At 36.4% G+C, this 27,991-nt stretch overlaps 1 protein-coding gene across 2 annotated transcripts in view; it reads right to left on the reverse strand.

The window, feature by feature from the left end:
• Window positions 1-27,991, reverse strand: part of BBS2 (Bardet-Biedl syndrome 2) — a 37,756-nt gene continuing 9,765 nt past the window's right edge. Inside the window, exons 2-17 of one of the 2 annotated variants that reach the window (XM_072632288.1) lie at window positions 27,414-27,641; window positions 26,256-26,381; window positions 25,300-25,362; window positions 24,426-24,503; window positions 22,474-22,578; window positions 22,304-22,390; window positions 12,390-12,525; window positions 11,851-11,990; window positions 10,768-10,915; window positions 10,508-10,679; window positions 9,222-9,351; window positions 6,207-6,338; window positions 5,084-5,221; window positions 4,755-4,867; window positions 1,570-1,718; window positions 1-497 (exon numbers count right to left, since the gene is read on the reverse strand). In XM_072632288.1, the coding sequence (XP_072488389.1) occupies window positions 391-497; window positions 1,570-1,718; window positions 4,755-4,867; window positions 5,084-5,221; window positions 6,207-6,338; window positions 9,222-9,351; window positions 10,508-10,679; window positions 10,768-10,915; window positions 11,851-11,990; window positions 12,390-12,525; window positions 22,304-22,390; window positions 22,474-22,578; window positions 24,426-24,503; window positions 25,300-25,362; window positions 26,256-26,381; window positions 27,414-27,641 (2,052 nt within the window). In that variant the 3' untranslated portion in view covers window positions 1-390. The remainder of the gene's footprint in view (window positions 498-1,569; window positions 1,719-4,754; window positions 4,868-5,083; window positions 5,222-6,206; window positions 6,339-9,221; window positions 9,352-10,507; window positions 10,680-10,767; window positions 10,916-11,850; window positions 11,991-12,389; window positions 12,526-22,303; window positions 22,391-22,473; window positions 22,579-24,425; window positions 24,504-25,299; window positions 25,363-26,255; window positions 26,382-27,413; window positions 27,642-27,991) is intronic. The other variant, XM_072632287.1, reaches the window with a different exon arrangement.

The raw sequence follows: 27,991 nt of genomic DNA on the forward strand, positions 1-27,991 counted from the left end.
TCAAATGCTTTTAAGTTTTAATAAAAATTAAATGTAACTATAAAAAACAGTTAAATGGTTTTTAAGATACTATTTCAAAAAGAAAAAGTTATCTGTAATTAAGCAACAGTTGCACTTTAAAACACTAATTCTTACAGGTTTTCACTCCCCTACATACCAGTCTTGTATTTTTCAAAAAGAAGACTGATCTTTTAAAAGTAGGAAATGCAAACATTTTTCAGTAATGGTGCTTCACAAGTGAAACCTGGCACAGAATCATCTTGCTTTTCAGAATCACGGCATGTCAAGGTCTTTTTAAATGTTCAGTCCTTCAGGTGAATTTGAAAGGGCCAAGGGAAAAAGCTCCAACACTTCCAAAGAACGGAAACATTTCACTGCCTCTGACCTCTCCTATGATGAAGCTGTACCCACACGCATTATCCTGAATAGCATGTTGAGATTGTTACTCCGAATAGCATCCCTACAAGCACTAACCACCTGGTTCTTTGGTTTTCCAACTGCAACAAGAGAAAAGAAGTTAATGTTATTTAAGAAAGAAAAGGAGCCTTTAAACCAAAAGATCTTATTTTAAGACAAAGGCAAAACTGGGAAGTTTCAAAAGACTTAGCACCTAAAAGGACATTCCTTAGATATATATATATCCAGTCTTCTTTTATAGATTAGGAAACAGATGTCCAAAGACATGAAGTAATTTGCAAAAGGTCACAGGTAGTTAGTGGCAGTGCTAGACCTAGACCCAAGTTGTCTTATTCCAAGTCCAGTGCTCCTATCCTTATGCCAAAGGACCTAATAAAGATTGTGTGATATAAAACTACTAATTATCATAGGACTTAAAACCAGAAAGGGTCTAACAGGTAATCTAGTCTGAGCCCTCCTCCCTTATTTTTACACTAGTCCTCCCCCTATACCAAAGTACCTAATAAAGATTGTATGATATAAAACTATAATTATCATAGGACTTAAAACCAGAAAGGGTCTAACAGGTAATCTAGTCTGAGCCCTCCTCCCTTATTTTTACACTACCAAAGAGTTGTCATTAGGGGCATTTGTCACAGAATAACAATATCAATTTTATAATTTTTCAATATTTTCAAGGCATTTTCTCATAATCTGTAAGGTTGGTAAAAATATTAGTCCCTAAAATAAAGAAATATCCCATTGCTGAAAGTGTAAAGTTACATGTCAGCTAGTAAGTCTACGGAAGTATCTGGGCTGGGATTCAAACTCATTGTTCCTTTCACCATAATATACATGCTGCTTCTCAAAACAAGTAGAAATTTCACTTGAGAGCTTCAAACTATCAAATGGTTAATAAAGCTATTTCTTCCCTAAAGTACATTGTCATCATTTAACCTAGAAAAGAAAAGTTAAGTATACTTCTCTGGTTGTTTCTTTAGAATATACATGATCTAAAGAAATGCTTGGGAGCTAAGCTTTGGCCTGCCTTACAAAAATAACATGGACTTGTTGGACATTTGTCTGATGTCAGCAGATAGCTGACATCAATTATTAACAGTGATTTTTCATGATAGGTACTACAAAAACTGATAGCCACAAAATCAGACTTACCTCGAAGTCGACCAGCTCTTTGTATAGCTTGGTTTACTGCTTTTAGGTTACCTAAAAGCTCTGTGTGGTTATTACAGCGAATTTTATAACCATTTAGCAAGTCCTTATTAAGGTCATAAAGTTCCACATAGCGTTTCTTCATTGTTTTCCTGTGCAAACCAACAGAAGTATTACTGTCAATTCATCTTCAATATAACAGATCTGAGAGGAGTGAGTCAAATTCTTAGAAATTTGAGATAAAAAAACATACTAATCTTAGCAATAGTTTCATTAACATGGGTCCACTGCATTTGGTGGCCAGCAACCCTAAGGCTTTGAAAACATTTAGAAATTCTTTACAAAATTATTTCAAAGAAAATTAACACACTAAGATAATGGAAAAGATGCAATATATCCTTCTGTATTTCAGCAATGTCACCCCCAAAAGAGTGAAAACACAGAAGCGTAAAAGAGGGGAGAGTTTTGGAGAAAAGATACTGAGTTCTGTTTTGGACATGTTGAATTTGAGATAAAGGCGAGACATCCACTGCTGCATGTCCAAAAGACAGATGGTGATGTAGGACTGGAGTTTGGGAGAGGGATTAGGGCTAGATATACAAATACATACACACCTACATATATACATATACAGACATGTATGTATATATGGCTAGAGAGAGATAGGGAACCATTTTCAGAGATGATAATTGAATTCAGGAAATCCAATGAGATCAAGTGAGATAATACAGAGTGAAAAGAAATGGGGGACTCAAGACATAGTCCAGGGGGATACCCACAGTTGGAGGGTGTGGCATGGATGAAGAACCTGCAAAAGAGACTGAGAAACAATAATCACTCAGATAAGAGAACTAGGAGAGAAATATATCATAAAAATCCAAAAAGGAGAGAGCAGCCAGGAGAAAGAGACTGACAGTAAGTTCCTTGGAGAGGCCAAGTGAGATGAGGTAAGAAATAGATCTATCAGAGTAACAGATCATATACACAACATACAGAAGCAAGCAAGCTCAGTACCCTAGTATTAGATAAAATGAAAGATCCCAGACAACTGGGGTAAAAAAAACTCACTATTTGGCAAACATTGCAGAAAGTGGAAAACAAACTTCGAGAAACTGTGAACAGCTATATCTTATACTATAAACCAAAGTATACTCCAAATGGCTGCATAACTTAGACATAAAGAGTGATATCCAAAACATATGAGAGAAGCAAGCAAGCAATTACCTGTCAGATTTATGAATAGCGCAAGAATTAGAGCAAGTTCATAACCAAAGAACAGAAGAATCTCATAAAGTAAAATGGACAATTTTGATTACATAAAATTAAAAGTTTTGGCACAAACGTTACCAATTGTAGCTAAAATCAAAAGTACAAGATCTTAACTAAGTTTTATTGTTTACTGGTGACACAAAAGCATTTGAATAAGTAGAGAAAAACATGACCTTAATGATTTTATTCCACCATGCCTGTGATCAACCATTCAGTCAATCAATGAACCAGCATTTAAGTGCTAACCACAGTTCAAGTGCTGGGAATACAAAAAAAAGGCAAAAACAGCCCTTGTGCTCAAGGAGCTTATATTCTAATGAGGGAAACAACATATATAAATCAGAACACAAAGATAAATACAAAGCAGATGGAAGACCACCTTAGAGGTGAAGGCACAAGCTGCTGAGGAAACCAGGAAAGGTTTCTTAGAGGAGATGGTGCACAAGCTCAGGGATTCTAAGGGTCGGAGGATAGCAGCAAGAATACTCCCAACATGAGGAGTGGCCAAAGACAGAGACAGGAGATGGTTGAATCTGAGTTGTAAAGAGGTACGACTGAAATATAGCAAAGAGCCAAGTTGTGAAGTGCTTCAAATGCCAAAGGACTTTAAATCTGCTCCCTGAAATAGTAAGAATCCACAGGGAATCTATTCTCTTATTTGGACACTCCATGACAATGCCAAAATGTGAGGCACGGATTTTATGCCTCAGTTGCTATTAAGATGGATTCCCTATAGATGGTGGGGTCACTGGATAATTCTGTTTATGGACAACACTAAGTTAATTGTATTGAGCCTGGCAACCTTATACGAGGCATCCCCAATGACATTTACAGCCACCAAAACAACCCAGCTTAGTAAAATATATAGGAAAAATCAAGTGAGTGAAGAACTCAAGCTGCCCAGGGAATGACACATAATTATTACATCTTTAAATATATTTTTGACATACACTACAGAAGGATAGTGAATTGGACCCATAACTTAAAAGAAGGAAAATCAGCTGAATTGTATTTAGGAAACTGTTAGTGCTTTTATAATCTCACGCAGTTTTTTTTTGCCACCAAGTCCCTTCTTTTTAACACTCCTATTTTCTTACTGATACAATATGACTATAAATGATGGAAGGAGAATCATCACCATCATCATTTTTTAAAGTTTGCAAACCACTTTATAAATCTTACCTCATCTGAGTCTCACAACACTTATGAAACAGGTACTATAGGTACTGCTATTTTCCAAATGAAGAAAATGAGACTCAGGGAGATTAAATTATTCTTGTCCATGGCCACATGTATCAGAAACGGGACTTGAATCCATTTTGACTTCCAGTCCAAAAATCTCTTCTATGTCACACACACTGCCTTTCTATGAAACGCTACAATCTCAGAAGAACTGTATATAGTAAATATAAGTAATCTGCAGCATATTAACAACAATGGTATATGATTAAGATGTAGTAAAAAAAAAGCACCATCTAGGATATGTATGTCTGGAAAAGGAGGTGGGCAATGATGCAGTGACAGATAGCAGCTGGATGGCACTTCACAGTATGTTTTCATCTATTGGAACATTTGAACAAGAATGGCACAGGATGAGAGGGCATGCATGGGTTATGATCTGCACTGGTGGGAGGAATTTCAGATCAATACATTAGTGTGATCATAGATCCATCCAAATACCTATGAAATAGGTAGTTAAAGATGTTTGCTCCAACTTTTTGAAGCTGGAATATTTTAAGAAAAGCACAAATAGCTATCCAATCAATTTTAGCTCTTAAAAACTCACCTAAACAATCACCAGGTAAAGATTTTATTGATGAAATTTTCATGTGAAAAAATAGATAAAGCATTATAGATGGAAATAGTTACTGCATATATCTTTCTAAAAGCTAATAGTCTTTGCCATAGTGACTACTCACATGTCTCTCATCAGACGTGCATCCTCAGCCCGGACCAATAAACTCCGGATCAGATTAGAATGATCAGCCATATCAGCACTAAGTTTCTGGTGTACAGAATGGTATTCATCCACCTGGTAAAAGAAATACTCATGGATTATTGAAAGTCTCATGCATTCCACAAAGACCAAATATAAATAACTCTGAAACCAACATAGCCTACTAAAGAGGCAAATGTCTTTCCCCTTTTCCCATTCAGCAAGGTTCACTTATGTGAAGACCTTGTAGATGACACACTCCAAATGACAAGCTAAAGAGTCCTCACAAATGCAATCATTTTATGTTCATACCTTAATTAGTACTTTCCGTAACTCCTCAAAATAGACAGGAAAATCAGCTTCCACCTGAAGATCTTCAATAGCAAAAAAAGAAGCCATAGATTGGATGATATCCCCAGCCAGATCAATATCATCTGTATTGACAGTGATCTAACAAGATAAAAATAAGTATATCAGATTTTTCCTCTTAAAACTCTTATATATATATAGCAAATAGCTATTAGATACCACAGAGTGCACTGTACCTTATAGTATGGAAGAAGGTAGAGGGAGGACATTGAAAAGCTCCTCCCAGATACTCTATTTAAGCCACCTCATCATTTCCCCACTGGCTGCAGGACTTTATCATGCCCCATTGCCAGGTACCCCTCCTCTCCTCTCTCCCTCCCCGACCCCAGCCTTTCAACTTCTTTATATGTGTCTTTCCCCATTAGACTGTGAGCTCCATGAGGGAAAGGAAGGGCTTTTGCCTTTCTTGTACCCCAGCACTCACTAGTATAATGCTTGGCACATAGTAGGCACTTAACAAATGTTTATTAACTGAGTGACTGATGGATATATTTGCTTTTTCTGAATCCTGGCCTATTGGTCTGGTTAAAATAAAACAAGACAGCTACAGTCCTTGATATTTTTAGCCTAATTTCTATTCTTTTCATCTTTTGTAACTCTATGCTTTTGTACCCTCTTGTGCTTTCCCCCGGCAGCTCCTTTTACTGTCATCCTCTGGGACTGAAAATCTTTTGTGAGGTACTATGTTTCCATTAGAGCTATGGAAAAATAAGACATCTAGTGTATTGCTATGACAGCAATGGCAATTTTCAGTAACTGCCATGAGATTGCCACTAACATGCCCTTTTTCTTGCCATGATCTCAAGTAGCTGCCATATCAGTCATCATCCACTGCTTCAGATTCTGGGAGAGAGCTGGCCCTACACTGGCCCTCTATCTCCCCCTCATACAGATGTTTTAGATCCAAACTCACTGTCAAAGAGGTGAACAGCAATTGGAAGGGTTGAAATGAAGACTTCTCCTTATGGGACTTTCATCTGTTTTCTAGAGTCCCACTAGGACACTGTCCTCACTCAAATAAAGACTAGATAAGCAGAAAGAAGGTCATTATGGAATTCAATATCACCTCTCCACTTGGTTTTATTTTTATACAGAGATGCCCAGCATTTCGTAGAGATGTGAAACAGACTTGAAACGGAGCATTTTGGTTCTCACTATCTTCGGGTAACAGGAAATTCTGGTTCAGCCACAGGACAACCTTAAAAACATGTAACAAAATGAAATATCTTTTTTTAGAAAAGGTTAGAAATATATAACCATTTTTAGCATGACAGAAAAGGAAAATAACAAATGCTGGAGGGATGTAGAAAAATAGGGATACTAATGCATTGTTGGTGGAGTTGTGAACTGACCCAACCATTCTAGAGAACAATTCGGAATTATGAATAGTAAAACTGTGCATACCCTTTAACCCATCAATATCACTACTAGGTCTGCACCCCAAAGAGATCAAAGAAAAAGGAAAAGGGCCTATATGTACAAAAATATGTATTTTTTTAAATAAAAATATTTATAGCAGCTCTTTTTGTGGCGGCAAAGAATTGGAAATTGAGATGCTCATCAATTGGAATGGTCAAACAAGTGGTGGTATATGATTGTGATAGAATACTACTGTGCCATTAGAAATGTCAGGCAAGATGGTTTCAGAAAAACCTAGCAAGACTTCTATGAACTGATACAAAATGAAGTGAGCAGAACCAGAACACTGCACACAGTAACAGCAATACTGTAAGGATGATCACCTGTGAATGACTTAGTTGCTCTGCTTTACACAATGCTCCAAGACAATTCTAAAGGAACCAAGATGAAAAATGCTATCTCCAAGGACAGAACTAATGAACTCTGAATGCAAACTGGACAATGCTTTTTAATTTCATTTTTCTTGCCTTTTTTTCAACATGGCTAATATGTAAATATGTTTTGAATGTCTAACTGATATATTGTTCACCTTTTCAGTGTGTGGGGAGGGGCTGGAGAAAGAGAAAGAATTGGAACTTAAATTTTTTTAAGTGAATGTTAAAAATAAATTTTAAAAATTCATGCCCTTGAAAAATAAAAGAAATACAAAACCATTCTTGAATGAGAATCCTACATATCCATCCTTCAATAAACTAACAAATTCTAGTCTGTAAAAACTATCATTAAAATGAAACTCTGTGTGTGTGTAGAGGGAAACAGAGATTATACAGAGCAGAGAACACTCCAATTATCAAAGGATTAGTACCAGAAAAGGGAATTCTCTATTTCCCAGAAAGTCTGACTGGCACTCCAATGGGAATTAAGGAGAAAAGAATCCCAAAAGAGGGCTACCAAAGAGATGGGGACCTAAGGCATAGGGTGCTTCTACTTGGTTAAGATACAGCAGTGTGCCATCCCTTTCAAAGAAGCTAAAAACTTTGCCACCCTGATAATATAGAGGAATTCGCCTGAAAGAATGAAAAGTGGTCCATATATGAAAAATGGGCATAAGTAATAGTTGTCTGTTAAAACAAAAATCCAGAAAGTGAAGGATAAATATACTTACTTTTATATTTATGATTTCCTTAGAGAAAATTCACACGCTACAGAACACATTATAAAACAAACCCCAGTAAGAAAATGTGGAATGAAATCAACAAGTCACGATTCCCACTATTCCCACTCTTTCTATACTTGCAACACTGATAATTCCACCACAATTCTTGCCAATATTCAGATTCTTTTCTTACTATTTTATTGGTTATAGCCTAAAATATAACTTATTAGTTTACTTATGCTTGTTCAGTGCTCCTTTAATTATCCTCATCAAGCTGTGAGCCTCCCACCTTCCCCAGATATGAGGTACAAGCCCCTTGATGGTTTTCTTAATAGTGCAAGACCTAGTGCAAGATATTAACAGAAGGACATCCATTAGTCAGACAGAGAAGAGCATTATCAGACCTAGTGACATAAGCACAAAGACTCCAGCAGGTCTGGACAGGAGGAAAAGACATCCAAGGGATGGAATGGAGTGACTCTAGGTCAGGGAAGGATGTAGTTTAATGAATATAAGGTATACATCCAGAGGGGAACTGGATTCTAGTTACAGATATACAACAAAGTTGTTCCCCATGGCTTCTAGCTGGAGGTGTGTAAGCTCAATAAAGTACCTGGATAGATTCAAGTTTCCTCTATTTTATTCCTGACCTCAAAGTAGAGTTGGACTATAGCAACTAGTAATCTCCTTTATGAGTGTCCCCAACAGTTTGCTCTACCTGAGAACTACAATTCTCTTACCCTATAAGAAATGCAGGACAGAAGGGTATAATTTTTAAAAGCATCAGTTTTAGGTACTAAAGAATCAAAGATACATGAAAAAATTAGTTCAAGCATAACAGCTGGTTCAATATTTAGTATTACCAAACAGTAAAACAAGGAATAGTAAGAATTATTGCAGAACCAGGAAAACATTATACATAGTATCAACCATGATCAACTGTGAATGACTTAGCTAATTCTCAGCAACATAATGATCCAAGACAACTCCAAAGGATTCATGATGAAAAGGACTCCAGGGAAAGAACTGATGGAATCTGAATGCAGATCGAAGCATAGTATTTTTACTCTCTTTGTTTTTCTTGTTAGTTGTTTTGTTCTATATTTTCTTGTAAATTATGACTAATATAGAAATATGTTTTGCATGAGTGCACGTGTATAAACCATATCAAACTGCCTGCTTTCTCAATGAGGGGAGAAGGGAGGGAGGGAAGGAGAGAATTTGGAACTCAAAATTTTAAAAAACAAATGTTAAAAATTTTTAAATGTAATTAGAAAAAATATTTTTTTAAAAAAGAATTGTTGCAGCATCAATTTGGGAAAATGGCATATTTTTTCTTTCAGTTAGAGAGACATCTCAGCGATGCTTTCACTATAACTACTGAATTTAAATGGGACAATCCCAAAAGTTGCGTAATTCTCCTCTATCAGACTATTACTGCTACGAATGAACACACTCAAGTAATTTCCCTCTCTATGGGGTGTTTTAAAAGAAATTAATATTTCTGGAGGTTTGTACACTGAAGTACAAACTAAACAGAAGTAAAATGTACAAAATGATGCTTACCCTTTGTACCCGTTCATTGACAGTAAAGTTAACGAAACTGAGTGGTTCTTTGGTAAGATCAGGGTTGCTCAGCGCATACATGGCAAATCTGGGGAGCTGTCGTGTTAATTCAAACACATGAAACTGAGTGCTGTATAAAGGATCAAAGAGAAAAGGTTATGCTAAAGTTGAATGTTAACACGTTAAGTCATAACATCATTTGGTCCATGTCTTATAAAATGAAAATCAATGCACTGGGCCAACATGATGCTACTAGAAGGTGACAATGTAAGTAAATCTGAATATGGAAATACCATGTATTTTAGCAGGTGTCTTCAATTCACAGAAACAGCATAGTCTTCTAAATATAATCTTAAAAGGTGAAAATGAAGGCTTTAAGTGGCTAACAGTTAGGGCAGGGATGGGGAACCTGTGGCCTCAAGGCCACATATAGCCCTTGAGGTCGTCAAGTACGTCACTTTGTCTGAATCCAAACTTCACAGAATAAATCTCCTTAATAAAAGGATTTATTCCATAAAACCTGAACTCAGTCAAAAGGCCACACCCAAGGACCTAGAAAGCCACATGTGTCTCAAGGTTGTAGGTCCCCCACCCCTGATTTAGGGAACTGAGATCTAGAAATTTCAGGAATAGTAGCCCAGTAATCAATAATCCCCAATACAAAGTAGTCTTCCTAATCCTGACAGAGTCACAAAAACCTAAACTAGAAGTTAATGGGACATATAAAAAAATATGTCTTAAAATTCTCAAAAACATTAGATCTAAGAACAGAAAAATAACAATCCAAATCCAAAAATTACATAATTTTTCTCGAAAATATAATAAACACAAGGCCTTAACTGGGTAGGAAAAATCATGAAATGGCTCTTTCCTCCATGGCCTGAACATTTCTATTCAACAACCATTTACTGAAAGTCTGCAATGTGCTAGACATTGCGTAATAATGCCACCTTACATCTCTAAGTGCTCAGCATAGAAACTTGAATACAATAAGTACTTAACAGATAATTATTGAATTGATTTCACTTTGTCTAGTACTCTATCATTTTTTAGTGTTGTTACATCCATTATCTTATTTGATCCTTCTAGCAATCCTATTAGGCACAACAGGTATTATTTTAGAAATGATGAAACTAAGGTTCAGAGAGGTTACGTGATTTGTCCAAGGTAACACAGCTAACAAATAACACATTCAGAATTAGTCCAGTAAATCTATTATCATGTATATTTCTTCTTCCAGAAACAGCACATACTGAAACGTTTTAGAAAGTATACAATTGGACCACCTGTTTCTGTAGCCCACAAAAGTCTTCATGTGCAGATCCACAGGGACATCCTTTGGTGGAGTGATAGGAATTCGGATGCAGCTGGAAAGATTCTGAATGCTGGGATGCACCACATGGCTTTCACCCGTAAAAATCCCTTCAGCAAAAATAAGCACTGCTCGAATTATGGTGTCTACAGGAAGGAGGGGAAACAATAACTCAGTAACTACACCAAAAGGATTATATTCTTCAACAATGAGCAGCTGTAAATCATTTCCTACCATTGGAAGTTGAGATCCGTAATTCCACATGAGCAGCTTGGCTGTCAGAGCCCAGGTTCACTGACAGGGCTGTCTGCAGCTTTGTGTTGGCTGGGATAATTCCCCGCTGCCCATCAGACTCATTCATTGGGCTGCTTGATTCAGCCTGCTGAAAAACACCATCCAGTTCCAACTTGGTCAACTTTCCAAATAAAATGACAATTCAACCTCTAAGCAAAGATTTCCTTTGCTAGATGGTGCAGCGGATAGAGTGCTAGGCCTGGGGTCAGAAAGACCTGAGTTAAAATCCAGCCACAGACACTTAACAGCTGTGTGACCCTGGGGAGGTCACTTACCTTCTGGCTGCTTCAGTTTCCTTAAGTGTAAAATGGGAATAATAATAGCACCTACCTCCCAGGGTTATCATGAAGATCAAATGAGATAACTGTAAAGCCCTTAGCACAGAGCCTGGCACATAGTAGGTGCTACATGAACGCTTATTCCCTTCCCTTCCCCTATTCGGTAATCAGCTGAAAATGATTTCTTATCTCATGCTACACAACACCAAGTAGTGTTCTTACGTTCTTATATTTCATTCTGCACAAGAGACAGTGGGCATATTTCTGTGTGCCCAATTCCCACCCAACCCCAAATCCCCATCATCCTGCTAACTCTAAGTACTGTGAGGGCAAGGATCAGCATCTCCCTAGCACACAGCTCTGCATCATGCAATGAATGGGTTTTGAATGAATGGATCAGGGAGAAGGAACAGTGAATTGGGGTCAGAAGATTCAGCTCAGGTCACTGGCTTTGCTACTTCTTAGCTGGGTGATCCCAATCACTTGCTCTCTGGCCCTCATTTTCCTCAACTATAGAATGAGGGTGGACTAGACAACCTCCCAGGTTCCTCCCATCTCTGATATTCTGTGATTTTTTGAATTCTATCAAAATAAATTACAAACAGAATTTAGAAAAAAAAATTCAGCTGTCACCATCACATAGTTACTATTAATTTAAAGCAAGTCTCTTCTGGTGGTCTGCTGTTGCCCTCTACACCAACCAACCTGAATTGTTCTTTTTTTTGTTCTTTATTTTGAGAAATACCTTGGAATTTTCCTCATAGTTGCGCAGTTCTAGCAGCAGGTTCTGTTTCTTCTGACTAAGCTCCCGGATCAGATCCTGTTCCACACTTGTATCCATCAAGTTTCCCTTCATTTCTGTACCACCAGGGAGATAACCCCTCACTAAACAGGAGGGGGAAACATGACTAGGTTAGAGTATGTCCATTTCCAAAACACAAAGCTAATGCTAAGCCTCCTGGACTGAACAGTGTGTTTACTAAGCAAGAGAAGATCTAAGTAATAATGCTTTGGGGAGATATTTTCTACTATGTTTCCCAACAAAATCCACAGAGGATTTTTAAAAAGAAATTGTTTTCAAACTGGACCTGAGGTTTCATCAGTGAAGGGGACTCCCAGGGAGGAACTCCCTCTTCAGTGCCTACTCTGTAATTGAGGTAATGTGCCAAGGTCACACATCAAGGAAACATCAGGGTCCAAACTGGAACCCAGGTCAGAATTCCTAACTCCAAGGTCTTCTCTATTCACCAAGCATACCACTTCTCTCCAGACTTCCCAACGTACCTTCCCCATCCACGGAACAGCAGATGAGCTGCACATGGCCATCCATCCTGTAATCGCCCTCCACCACACCAGCAACTGCTGAAGAAAAGTTGTCTTTAAAGATGACCTCCCCAGTTCGGTCACTGCGGGCATCAACCTGAAAAAGACGAGCAGAACTTTTTTACACATTATAAAACACAGATTCTTAGAATAAGGAAGTACAGTCATCTGATCCAACTTTTAACACACATACATAGGAATCCCTTTTACAACATCACTTGAACACTGCAGGAAAGAGACTAGTTAATTCTCCACCAAGCACCCTTTCTGACTGCAGGGCAGCACTGTTAAAAAATTCTTCCTTCTATATTTAGCCAAAACCAGCCTCCCTATAACTTTTACTCCCAGTTCTGTTGTGACCTTCTGTCAATACACAGCAAAAATCCACTCCCTTCTTCCATTTGATATAGGCCTTCACATATTTGAAGATGGCTATTCTAGTAACTCCAAATTTTTGTTCTAAAAAGTTGTATAAGTAAAATAATTATAATGGCTATGGATAGAAACAAAAATAAGTCAACAACAAAATGGACAATAAATTAAAGGATGAATTTTTCTGGGCAATAACAGATACTTTATTTATTACCAAAAATCTACAATGAGCAGCATGATATAGTGACTAGAAAACTTCAAGTCCAATCTCTGGCACATCCTGGACATGTGACTAAGCAAGTCATACCCCAGGGTGGATTTTAGTGTAAGTGGATTTTTGTTATTACTTCTTAGAATTCAGTTTCCCAGGATCCATAGCCATAACAATGTCTTATTCCCAGGTATTAGATATGAGTTCTCATGATATGGTTCAAAACATCTGCACCAATCTTATGCAGCATTACATAATGATAAATAATATACATATTTGTGCTAAATTGTAAATATCTACTGTGACTGAACAGGGATGAGGTAACATAAACTTGTGAAGCTACTGCTGGCAATATGCCTTCTTTGTCTGTTGCCCTATAAAGCATGTGGGTACTGGTCAATGAGTGAGGAAGCCTTGGGGTTGAATGCACAAGCTGGAATTCTGTGTGGGCCTTGACTGGCCCCCACTGAGGCTTGAGGGGATTTAGGGCAATGCACAAGTTGTGCCTGTCTCAACTGACCCCAACGAGACATAGGGGTAGTTCCCCCCCTTCTCGATGGCCCCTGCGAGAAGGGTGATTAGAGAATGCTGTAGGAGTTGATGTTCCCATTACCAGCATCCCTTATGAGAAGACTAGACTAAAATAAAGTAATTATTAACCCCTTTGAAGCTGTCTTGGTGTATTTCCTGTCTGACCAGATCAAGAGTGAACCTGTGCTAGCAAGGGCTGTGTGCTAGCTGTGTGCTAGCCCTCCTGTGTGCTAGTGTTTTTCTGTCTTACAGACACTTAACCTCTCAAGGCCTCAGGCAACTTGGTGAAACTCTTAAGTTGCAAAAAAGGTGCCAATCTGCACTGACAGAGGAAGTTCCTCATCAGAATCTCTTCACCAAAGAAATCACAGGTCTAGTGCCAAAAAAAACCCTAACCAAATAAATCTAGATGACAGAGTATCAGATCAATCAATATAATCGCAAATCACAAATACAGTACTCTAATACTGCTCAGAACATCATTTGGGGAACATTGTAACCATAGAATAAAGTATGCCAGGAACTTTATACCACCCACCAACAGCAAGTGCCACTTCTACGGAATGCTGCGTTCAAACATGTTAACGATACAGGATAATGCAAGTATGCACCTTGTACATGGCACACTCTGTGAGGAGAATGGGAACTGTCTTGTACAGAGATGACAGTGCATAAACATATCCCTCTAAACAGGCTCAGTCCATTTCCTTCAATTAAAGCTTTACTTTATGATCTCTGATATCACTACTGGTCTTTGACTGAGCCCACAAAAAACAACTATGCCTTTCTCATTTAGGCCTAACCATTTCATCAAACATAAAAACACCCTCCCAGTGAGGAACACATGGTTTCAATTCAACAAACTCTTAAGTAATCAAAGGTGAAGCAACTAGAGGAGGAGGTCTACATTTATAACCTCTGGCAGGGCAGATATAACAATATCTGCCCTGCCAGAGGTTATTGGTCTAAAATAAAGGAAACTGCAGGAAGAAAAAAGCTAAGAAAGAGCTCATTATCCTCAGAAGAGCTGGCCCTGAGTGGAAGAAAGCACTAACTAGTAAATGGTGTCCATGGAGACTTGGCAGCTACTTCAGGTGTCTCTATGCAGCTACCACTCTGGCTTATCAACATACTGGAGGCTAATTTTAGCTTTGGGTGAAAAGCAAAAGATAATGATTTTAAAATTATATTTAGAAAAATTCAGAATTATTGAACATTAGTGGGGAGAGAAGATGTCAACCTTTATTTCTCTTCTGCCCTACAATCTTACAAACAAGGAAACTGAAGCTTAGGAAGGCAAAATGACTTGCCTGTTTCAGCTTTGTTTAATATACTCTATTTTTATTTATTATAATAGAATTCTTCCCATTAATTCTGAATTTCCAGGAAGCATGCAAAAGAATAATATGACTCATTTTCAAGGTAATAAATGAAAGGGTAATAGGCAGGGACAGTGTAGAAAGTACACAGATCAGTCACTCAGTGCTGATTTCAGAAAAAAGGAATACTTTGGCAAGAACATTCAGCTTCATTTTTAAAAGTTCTTTTTAAATTAATAGTTTTTTTGTTTGTTTGTTTTGCTAAAGTCACTTGTTTTTTATGTCACATTTACTTCCAAGTATATTCCCTATCCCATTCCTTGGCAAGCTTTCCCTTGTAACAAAGATAGAAAAAGAAAAAGAAAAAAGAACAATTCTCTAAGATCAACTGCATTCTCCAGTATATGACATTCCACTCAAGGAAGATCACAGATCATAAAGCTATTAGAGATTGTCTGCCTTAGACCCTCATTTCGCAGATGAGGAAAGTGAGACTCAAGGTGGTTGCCAAGGACAAACATATAGTAAACAGCAGAATCAGAATTCAAACCCAGGTCCCCTCATTCCAAATATGGCATTCTTTCCACCATACCACAAAGGTATTTCATTTCCCCTATTCTTCTCCCAGACCAAGTTTGGTCAAATATAATTATACAGTGTTCAGTTTGGGTTTTCTTTTTTCTTTCCATTCATATCATAGTCATTATCTAGTATTTCCCTGCTTCTGTTTACTTTACTCTGCATCAGCTCATGTTATGTTTCTCTAAAATCTTCATGTTCATAATTTTTATTGTGCAGTGTGGTGCAGTGGATAGTCAGAAAGATTCAAGTTCAAGTTTGGTCTCCCACACTTACTAGCTGTGTAACCCTAAGCAAGTCATTTAACAACACCCATTTGCCTCAGTTCCTCATCTGTAAAATGGAGACACACTGGAGAAGGAAATGGCAAACCACTTTAGTATCTCTGCCAAGAAAATCCCAAGGACAAGTTCCATAGGGTCACACGGAGTCAAACATGACTGAATGACTTTATAACAACCCACTACATTCATATGACATAACTTGTCTAACCATTTCCCAACTGATAAACACATATAGTTTGCAGTTCTTTCCAACTACAAAAAAAAAAAAGTGCTACAATGAATATTTTGGTGTATATGTATATCCAAAGCAGTGGAATTGCTAAGTTATAGGGTATAGATATCTAGCTCCAACAGCAGTATATTAACCTAACTGGCTTCCTGTAGCCCCTCCAAGAATAAAGCTTCATTTTTTTTCATAAAAAGTTCCATCAATACATTTTGTTTTTATATCACAGTAAAACTACTCCATAAAAAAGGTTTTAAAAAGTTAACAGAGCACTGTATTCCCAAGAGATCATAAAAATGGGAAAGGGTCTCACATGTACAAAAATATTTATAGCAGCCCTCTTTGTGGTGGCTAAAAACTGGAAATCAAGGGGATGCCCATCAGTTGGGGAATGGCTGAATAAATTGTGGTATATAAATGTAGTAGAATACTATAGTGCTATAAGAAATGATGAACAGGAAAACTTCAGAAAGTCCTGGAAAGACTTATATGAACTGATGCTGAGTGAAAGGAGCAGAACCAGGAGAACTTTGTACACAGCAATAGCCACAGCGTGCAAGAAATTTTTCTGGTAGACTTAGTACTTCATTGCAATGCAAGGACTTAAAAAATTCCCAATGGACTCTTGAGGCAAAATGCCTTCCACATCCAGAGAAAGAACTATGGAATTCGATCAAAGAATGAAGCAGATCATTTTCTTTTGTATTACATTTTTGTTTTATGATTTCTCCCATTCATTTTAATTCTTCTGTGCAACATGACTAAGGTGAAAATGTATTTAATAGCAATGTATGTGTAGAACCTATATAAAATTATATGCTGTCCTCAGGGAGGAGGAGAGAGGTAGGGGAAAGGAGGGGGAGGAAGGGGAAAAAATCTAAGATATAATGAAGTGATTATAGAACACCGAAAACAAATAAAATAATTTAATTTTAAAAAAAGGTAACAGAGCAATCAGAACTGACAGAGCATAAACCAACATGTCAGCTCTCTACCAAAGAGAAGGGAGCTATGACCACTGGAAACAACTTCAGCCATGGTATTTGATTTGATTCTATTGTCTCCATTACTGAGGCCATTGTGCACAGTGCACCCTGTGTCTGCTTCCCCCCTCCCCCTACTCTATAGCAGTTCACACAATTGTTGCTGGTTTCCTTAAATTCTTCATACTCATCATTCCTCATAGTACAATAATATTGCACTGCATTCCCATACCCATAATTTGTACAAGTATTTTCCAACTGACAGGTATCCATTGTTTCCCACTTTTTGCTACTACAAAAAAGTAGTGTTATATTTTAATAGATATGAGATCTTCTCTTTTTTGCTATTGACATCCCTTGGGGAATAAACTTAGGGGTGAAACTGCTGGATCAAAGGGTAGTAACTTTTCTCCCATGATTCCAATTTATTTTTCCAGAAGAGCTGTTAGAACAATTCATTTTCACCAACAATATGTCAGTATGAATATGTCATATATATATATGTACACATCAGAGTATGCCTGCCTTCTCAGTTACTCCAACACTATTTCTATCTTTTATGATCTTTGCTAATTTGATGGATGTGAGGTGAAATCTCAGAGATGTTTTCAGTTCAGTTTTTCTTATCATTAGTCATTTGAAGCCTTTTTGTATGGTAGTTAAAAGTTTACATTTCTTCTTTGAAAACTGTCTCTCCAGGCAATTTTCAGAGGATGACGTTGTTGTTCAGTCATTTTTCAGTCACATTCCATTCTTTGTGACCCCATTTGAGCTTTTCTTGGCAAAGATACTAAAACAGTTTGCCATCTCCTTCTCTAGCTCATTTTACAGATGAGGAAACCAAACAGTTAAGTGACTTGCCCAGGGTCACAGTTAATATGTCTCTGAGGTCAGATTTGAACTCAGGAAGATGAGTCTATGCATGCTATCCACTTCACTACCTAGTTCCCCCTCAAAGGAAGGTATCTATGCTATAAACCACATGGAAAAATGCTCCAAATCCCTAATATGGAGAGAAATTAAAATTAAAACAACCCTAAAGTTCCATCTCACACTTGTCAATTTGGCAAAGGTAACAAAAAATGGAAAGTGAGAAATGTAGAAGAGACTACAGGAAAACAGGCATACTACTGGTAGCACTGTAAAGTTATATCGCCATTCTGGAAAATAATTTGGAATTATGCCCCAAAATATACTAAATTATACATACCCTATGACTCAGTCACTACATCCCAAAAAGATCAAGTAAAGAGAAAAAGGAACCAACTGCATAAAAATATTTACAGCAGCTCTTTTCATAGCAGCCAAAACCAAAAAACTAAGGTAATAACCCCCATTGGGGAATGGCTAAAAAAATGTAGTAAAGGAGTGTAACAAATATTATTGTGCCATAAAATAGACAGTTTTAGAGGGAACTGAGAAGATTTCTATGAATTAATACAGAATAAAGTGAGTAGAACTAGGAGAACAATTTATTAAATGACAACACTGTATAGAAAAACAACTTTGAAACACTTTGGAACCCTGATTAATGTGGTGATAAACCTCAGAGGACTGAAGATGAAACACACTGCCCACCTCCAGCCAGAGAGGTAGTCAATTTGACATGCAAAGTGAATTTGGACATGGCCAATGTGAAAATTTGTTTTATTGGACTAAATATATTTGTTATGAGGTTTTGTTTTTCTTTTATTTTGCTGATTAAAAGTGGGGAAGAGAGCAGGAGGAAAGAATAGTGGATATCTGTGTAAATAGATAGTTTTTGGGGGGAAAGACTAAGGAAAATGACAATCATATATAGTCATCTCAATTACCAATACACTGTGTGTGTCTTCTTGATGCAAAAGAAGTTCTGGTTTTTTTCCCTAATTCATTGCTTGCCTTATTCTATCCCTTTATTCATATGAACACAACAACAACAACACAACTATCCCTTCATTATCATTTATCATTTACAGTTGTAAAAAGTAGCTCTTTCTATTCTCATTTAATTTTTTAGGATGTGAATTTTTATATTTAGATTGCTTATCTATTTGGAACCATGCTGCTACATAATATGCTATGCTGGCCAACACCTATTTTCTCCCAAACTACTTTCTAGCCTTATCAGTAGTGGTTCAAAAGGAAATTCCTCTCCTCATAATTTGTATTGCTTATCTATATTGTTCCAATGATCAATGTTTCTATGTTTAACCAGTACTAATTAGTTTTGCCAATTACTGTTTAAAGTTAGCATTGCTAAGTCTCATTAATTCATTTTTTCCTCCTCCCTCCCCAAAAGTACCCTTGAAACTCTTGACTTGTCTGAATTAACATGAATTTTTTAATCTAGTTCTACAAAGTGACTTTTGTAGCTTAATTGGTATGTGATTAAAATTGTCTATTACTTTAGGCAGTATCACCATTTTTTATTGTACTGGCATGACCCAGAATGAATAATGAATCTCTCTCCAATTATTTATCCTATTTGGCTTCCTTGATTTCTGTTAAAAAAAACCAAAACATTGGATAGTTGTCTTTTAACTCCAGATATTTTATATATTCTGTAACCATTTTTAATATAATTTCTCTTTCTATTACTCTCTCCTGGTTTTTGTTCATAATATACATAAGTCCTGATGATATTTGTGTATTTATTTTGGATTCTTTGCTAAGCTATTAATCATTTCAACTAGTTTCTTCACTAATTCCATAAGATTTTCTAATTAAACATCACATTACCTACAACCGTAAATAATTCTATTTTCTCTTTGTCAATATTCCTTTTATTTTTCTCTTATATTATTTCTATGGCTGTCACTTCCATTACTGGTATTACTAGACTGCAAGCTTTTCAAAAACAGGAATTCTCTCACTTTTGTCTTTATATCTGTAATGCTTAGCACCTGGTGCCAAGCCTGGCACATAGTAAGCACTTAATAGATGCTTATTGATTGTTGTGTCAAGTAACAGTGAGAAAGGAGGCTTTCATCTTACATTCCCCTGAACTTTGTGAAAAATTTTCTAGTATTGCCCTTACCACAAATAATGCTAGTTCTTGATGTTAAATACTTTTGATCATAATAAGTCCTAATATTTATATGGTTTTCAAACGTCTTTCAAATGAATGTATGAACACTGTTTTGTTAAAGACATTTTCATTATCTCTTGATGTAAGTACGTAAAAATAACATAAATGGCTATTTGAAAGACTAATTATGCTAATTGTTTCCTAAAGATTGAACTATCCTTTTATCCCTAGTAAAGATCCAACTTGTCATAATGAATGCTTTTTGAATATTTTCATACATTCAAATCCTATTTTATTTTATTGCATCAAGATTCAAAGGTAATACTGATCTACAGCTTTCCTCTGCTTTATCTCTCCCTGGTATGGTTACCAAGATAATATTTATCTCATTAAAAGAACTTAGTATAGTATCTTCTTTATCTATTAAGGAGAACTTCTCAATACAAAATCCAACAAGGTTTGAGGTTTTTTGTTTTTCAAATAGCCTACTTGAGCCCTAGAAGCATATAAACAATGATTTAGTTTCTTAGTCTTGAGGTCAATGTGTTGGTTAACTTTTGTTAAATTGCTTTTTTTCTTTAAAAAATTGTTTTTTCACAAAGAAAAGAATGGGTGGGTAAAGAAGTAAGGGAAAGGACGTATTCAGAAATAAATGTGATATATAAACAAAAAAATCAGTTAATTTTTAAAATTCTTACTCTTTTGTTGCTAACTTAAATGGTTTACCTTTCTTATGTTTGAGTTCAAAAGGGATTGAATAAACGACTCAAATTCCTCTATTTTATTTGGTATACAAAATTTTGCTTTGATGAATCAATCAGCTTAACTTTTAAGAGTTTATTTTTTGGTAGGCTAGCTAATCTCTGCTTTCCAAATATCACATTTCACTTTTTCTTTTATTTCTCATACACAAGGAGGAGTCTTGTGCAACATATACTCTTTTTCCTAGATATGTGAAAGTCTTTTTCTTACATGTCTGTAATATTTGTTATTTAATGCTGAGGCTCTAAAACTTAGTGATATTTACTGGTGGATTAAACTTAATTTTTCTTTCTGTTACTGTCTTGGGGATTCAATCAATCTAGCCTTTGACCTCTGTTTCTAACATTTCTAGGCAGTTTTCTTTTGTGATTCACTAAAATATAGTATTTAGGCATTTTATTTCATCTTGTTTTTCTGGAAGACCTAGGATCTACTTCTTGTAGGAAAGTTACCCTGATTCTCTCTCCCCACCTCTCAAGGGAGTTGGTTTATTCATATTTTATTTAATTTTCCATGTATATTCTTCCCCCCTCCCCTCAGCAGAATGTAAGCTCCTTGAGGTCAAGTGTTGTTTCATTTTTGTGTTTGTATTCCCAAAGTCTAGCCTATGCCTGTCATGCAGTGTTTAATAAATGCTTGCTAAATAAAAGTGAATTGAATTGAATATTTGGATTCTCTCTATATATTCTGACTTTAAGGTCAGTTTCCTTGTCATATAAATATCTCATGTGTTCTTTTAATTTTGTTCTATCCATTCTTCTTTCATCTTTGCATTTTTTTTTTAGTTCCCAATTTGCCAATCTCTTTTTAAGTTTACTTACTATCTGGGGAAGATTCTCCATTGTTTGCTCCAAATCAGTGGTATCAAACTCATATAGGAGAGGATTACTGTGGATATGGACTTGGAAAACCACAAAGTAACATTTATCTGTTCCATTGTATTTTAATTTATTTGGTTAAGCATTTCCCAATTACATTTTAATCTGGTTTGGTGCACTTGCGAGTTCTATCAGTTGCATCCTGGCCATGAGTTTGACAGTTCTGCTCCAAATCACCTACTCACTTGTTAGTCTTTTTCATTTCTTTTGAGATCTCTATTTATCTTAATTTCCATCTTTATTTTTCTTCTCCTTTTGCTCTTCTGAAATATTTTATGTTAACTATTTTTACCTATCATTTTGTCCTCATACTAGATGCCATCGTACTTCCCCTTTCATTAGGAATTTTCAAATTGATTTCTTTATCTTATTATTTATATATTGTCTTGGAATTTGATCTTCAATGTCTATTAATTTTTGTTTTTTCTGTCATGTCATTTTTCAGATAACTTTCTTTCTATGCTTTCTTACTATTTCTTGTTATTTCAGATTTGGTGTCTTTCCTGCTATTTTTAGATGAAGGTGGGGAGCTGGGCTTAGATATGACCTCTCATTTAGCCAATTTGTTCAAAGTCCCCATTCAGCTAAACTTGAAACAGCATGCTACTCAACTTATGTTTACATATCACACATGTCTCTTGAAGGGGCTGTGTGTTCTGGTTCTTAACCAGTAAGTTTTGGGAAATTATACTGAATAATTAAATTCTGTTTTAAACTTACTTTGCCATTAGACCAACCAGTGATTAGTTCGCATACTCCATCAGAGTTCAGGTCAAATGCATGAATGCTCACTGCATGATTCTTAGACTAAAGAAAAGAAAGAAACAATTAGTGCAACTCTCAATACAAAGTACAAAGTTGCAGAACATCAGAGGTTGAATCATACTAACTTTAATTCTCCAATATCGTGCTGTTTTGTCGTAAACACCAACTGTGCCGTTAGAAAGAGCGTATCCAAAACGACTGCCATACATTGGACAAAGAGAAGTAATCGTCTATAAAAAGTATAGACAAAAGAACCACATCACATTTATCACTGAAATTCTATTTAATACAAAACAAAGGCACAAAATTGCATGTTTTGTTACATTTCTTTTAAAATTAGACTTGAATTTCTACTTCAGTGTATTTCTACTTCAAAAGTAGCTGATCAGATTTAAATATAAATTTACAAAATTTTGTCCTTATAGCAATAGTAAGCTGAAAAAGTTTTGGCAAATTATGAAGTGAAAATGATGAAATTAAAAAAGAAGTACTAACCAAATGCATAAGTAGCAAGTTTTATAATATGGACAATATATTATACATACTCAAAGGTTTTTCTAAGCTATTGATTTCTAATAATCCCTAATAAATAAAGATTACCTTACAGCAATCCCAAATTTTAAAATCTAACTTTTATGCATGTGAGAAATACTACACTTAGTTATTTCTTTAAAAAATACATCGAAATGTTCTTTAAAGTGAGAAACAAAATGTACAATGTTATATTCAGCATGCATATATCATATACGTATATATTACTGCAAAGAAATCATCTATAAAAAGACAGTATCTCTTAGAGCTAAGCTGAATTGTCCCTTTAAGTTAAAACTTTAACCTTAATATTAGCATCATATGATCCTGAAGTTTTACTTTCTAATTCTAACTCTAATGTAAAAATAAATGAAGAAATCATGATCTGTTCTTTACATTATATAACTTCCTTTCCACCTACATCATTTTTGCTAAACCACCCACTTCACTTTACTCTGAACATAGAACACTAATGTCAGATAGCAGATTTGCTCAGGGAACTCTTTGGCAATTTTTAGCACTGCTCATCTGCCAAATGAATTATGATTCTTCTGAGTGGGAAATGCTAACAACAACTGGACCAGCAATAAACCTTACTAAAAAAGAGGGGAAATGGCCCTGTAGACTGCAACATTTCTACAGAATCCACATTTCAACAAACTGGATCTCACTTTCACCAGAATCTCACATTAAAATCCATAGACTCATCAATTTAGAGGTAAAGGGACTTAAAAACTCATCAAGTTCAACCCCCTCATTGTATAGATGAGGAACCTAAGGCACAGTGAGGTGAAGGAACTTTTCCAGTCACATAACCATTCTGAGATAGGACTCCAAGTCTGGTGTGCCCTATAGAATATGCATATACAACAATGCCTATTAGTTTCTTATCAATTTTTTTAGTACTATCTTTTTACTTTGGTCAACCTTTTACAGACTCTGAGATGGAAGAGAACTCTGAGGTCATCTAATTCAACCTTGGCCTGGGCTCTGTGGCCCCTGCGGCTATGAGAAAGGCATAAGCCTATCTTCTAGGGTTCCCCTGTCTTGGAGTTCTGGTCATGCTCTTCCCCTCTCACCTCTGGACAAAGAAGCAAGGGTCTAGACATTCTGGCTGTGCCTGGGGCCTGGACTCTGGCCCCCTGAGGAACTGAAGGAAGCAGAGTCTGGCCCCTGGGCACCTACTGAACTTCTTGACAATATTTACAAGAAATTGTCATCCAGCCTCCACTTGAAGAAATCCAGTGATGGGTAACCCACTGCTGCTTCTCATCCCTAAATTAAAAGCTCACACTGAGAATTCGTTCTATCTCATTATCATATTACCACAAACCCAGAAGAAATTCTCAACATTTGTTCAGGTACGCTCCTTATTTCTGCTTTCCTTCATTTATGCAGCAAACAATTTAAATAGGTTTCTTACATCATCATTTCTCTGTAATGAAGAGCACAGCTCATCCTAAAGCCATAACAGACTTTGCTATGCCTATCTGTTTCAGGCTAATTGTGAAATAACACTGACTTGTTTTTTTAGGCTCTCTCTTACCTCTGTTTCTGCCATTTCTGCCACAATCTCATCTTCTTTAAAAACTCTGATGTCAAAATCCTCAGACCCAACAAGAAGCTAAAATAAAAAGAATACGCTTACTCAATTCTTCCAGTAAATAAGTAAAGGTTATAGTAGATACGTAGTAAAATTATGATAGCACTTTGTAGGGCATTCCTTCCATCTAAGATACACACATACACACTATCTGACGTGAAATACCTTCATCTCTAATTCAAGGCCTGAAATGTGAATAGAAGAGCCCACCTAAGCTATCCTGTCAAGTGCAGAATAAGGAAAGCCTGGTTGCATACTCATAATATGCACCCACAAATGTTCCATCATCAGCTCCTTTCATTTGTCAGCGGCATCCTATAGATGGGATCCCTGTGTCCAAAGCCAGAGCTCACCAACCATGGACAAGTTTGAAGGGTCAATATTCAAGCACTAAGATGTTCTTCTACATATACTATTAAAAGGCTCCCAATACACCTTAATTCTTTTTTCTCAAAATTGAGGGACAAAAGATTTAAAGGAAAACTGAAAATTGGTCAAAACTAAGAATACCCACTAATTTAGTTTCTAAGGTATCAGAAACATATTATGAAACCCTGTGTTTGGGGTTCATTTAACTTTTAGACCCTAGACATTAATCCTGTATTTCAAAACAACATAAGCCAGATCTAAAAAACAGTTATACAAATGAGGTATCTAATTGATCAGAATAGAGAAGAAAGTCAAATGGGGCCTATTACCTATTAACAGAGTAACAAAAAGTTTTAGAAATATAACAGTCATCTTTCAACATTAATATCACTGCATAAGAAAATTTTTCAGCTGGACACACAGAAGAAGAATTTCTTTCCTTACATACCTCTTTCTTCCCATCACCATCAAAGTCGCACAATGCTAAGGAATGAACATTGTCTCCAGTAACCTAAAATAAAATCAATATTTGGTTCTCAAATAAAACCAAGAATCATTACATCTTCCTTTTTTCCATTTAGTACATCTATTTTTGCCATACAGAGAAATAAGAGGATTTAATAAAGAGCTATAGGGTAGTAATCAGACTCTTTTCCTATGCAGATAACAACAAATATAATTGTAACCAGGCTTGGAGTCACTCCACAGGTCAATGCATACAATGATGGTAAGCAACTGATATTTTTATAAAAATGTTAAGGTTCACAAAGGACTTCCCATACATTCGCTCATTTGGTTTTCAAAGCTACCCTGTGAGGTGGGCACTACAAGTACTATTAGTCCCATTTTGCAGATGAAGAAATTGAGGCTCAGAGATCATAAGTGACTTGCCTATGTCCACACAGGTAGTCAAGGGTCAGAGAAGAGGCAGGACCAAAACTCAAGTTTCTGGCTTAGATCAATGTTGTTATTACAAGATCACACAATAGACGGAGAGACAGAAGGACAGACAGATATATATATATGCATACGTATGTATAAAAACTAGTTCTCCCTATTGTCCCCCTCATACTCACAGCTCTAACTCTATCACTGATGAGCAGCATAAGAGTTTTGGCCAGTGATGCTGGTTGCCCCACTCACAGGACCTCACCATACTGATGCTGACCTTGGTGTGGACACCAGATTGATTTAGCCCATTGCAATTCTGAATTTCTGAGCCCAAAAACTTCTCTAGCCTCAACCTCTCCAGTAGCTGGGCTTAGAGATGTGCACTAACAAGCCCAACAAATCATGAAATATTTAAAGAACATCATAAGGAAGGCCAAAATTTATCAAATTTAAAAATTTATCAAAATTTCAAATTCTTACAGGTATACAAAGGGAACTTTTTTAGCTTCATACCGTCCAAAATAGATCATTTCCTTCATAATCAAAGCCCTGAAGAGCACAGTTTCCACCAATAATCGCAAGAGGTGATGGAATATCTCCCAATGTCCCAAGTACTATTGCATTTGCCCCATCTGTAACCTAAATAAAAAGAAAAATGACTCCCATTTAACGAGGCACCAACATTTAAATCTGCATTATTTTGTATCTACAGCCCCCAAATTATCTAATAATCTTTAATAAATAGCAGGTCACAGCATTAGATGTAGATCAGGATTGCCAAGAGGGAAATCTGGGACAGAGAAAATAAGTGGCTTACTCAAGTCTAAGACAGCACCAGGATTATGGTCCTCTATTCTCTTAGCTCTGTTAACAGGTTGCTACAGTAAAGCCTTGGCCATTAGAACCCCTGGAAAATAAATCATTCTAGACTGCTGACTTTATCATTTTGCTCACTAAAAATTTTTTTTAACCATTTTGGATGGAAATTTTTCTAAAATGTATTGTGCATAATAACCCTGCCTTTTAAACAGAATACAAAGGACAAGATTTAACCTTTCCTTGATATATCAGGGTCTTTAATTCTTATATGACAACAAGCTTCCACTCAAGTCCTCCTTCAATACTTCATTATGATATGAAAATGATCCTGAGTTCTAGAATATTCTGCCAACACAGAACATGTAAATCCAACCAGGTTGGATAACTTCAAGTACAAGACTACATGCCTGTTGTCCAAGGACCACCCTAGTTAAGTTGGAAGATCATCACCAAATTTGTGTCAGGGTGATTAATTCATCAAAAATAGCAAGTCATGAATACTATCCAGTAAGGTATGGAGAAGGGTCAGCACCTGATAGGTGAAGGGAGTATTCACATCGATGACATCATGATCCTTAAAGTAACAAGGTATCAAAGTACTATGGAGTTGCTACCCAGGGCCTCTAGGACTGCTGGCCCTAACATTTGAGAACTGTAGGCTTTTTGAATTCTTGGGCCTGCTTTTCATACTTTCACTGTTTCCTTCCTCACTGAGTGTGAGCTACCATTTTCGCTGCTGTCGGTATTTTCTGCTTTCATTATTCACATGATTATGAAAGAGGGAATGGGTGCAACAAATGAGAATTTTGTCAGTCTATGATTTATAAAAAGTGACATGCATAAACTACTTGCCTCTCTGTAAAATAAATCTGAGTTGTTGTAAACATCATAGGCCAAAAGATTAGTCTGGGTTCCCACCAAAAGACAATCATATCCTAGTTCAGGGTTCAGTATGCCTGCTGTAAGACAGCTGACTGCCTGGTTAATGTTGAGAAGGGAAACGTCTGCATCGAGGGGGCTCTGGAAAAGACGAGGTGTATGCAGGTGCTGGCTGCGTGCATGAGGATTATGAATAAAAACCTACAAAAAAAAACACCAATTACATATTATTTCACCAAATACCAATATATACATATATATATAATAAATAGCTAACAATCCTAACCATTCTATATAAGTAATAAATATGATATTCATAAAATGGAGCCTTTCTCTTTAACGACCTACCAAGTTCACAAATTAAGCATAATGCAGAATGACAAGACAGATAACTCTGAGTCACAACCAATGCTTTATTTGATGTTGCTGTTCAGTCATTTATTCGTGTCTGTGATCCCATGAACAATATGATCCATGGTGTTTTCTTAGCAAAGATACTGGAGTGGTTTGCCATTTCCTTCTCCAACAGATTAAAGGAAACAGAGATTAAG

This window comes from Notamacropus eugenii, chromosome 1, assembly GCF_028372415.1.
Source record: "Notamacropus eugenii isolate mMacEug1 chromosome 1, mMacEug1.pri_v2, whole genome shotgun sequence".
Taxonomy (NCBI): Eukaryota; Metazoa; Chordata; class Mammalia; order Diprotodontia; family Macropodidae; genus Notamacropus; species Notamacropus eugenii.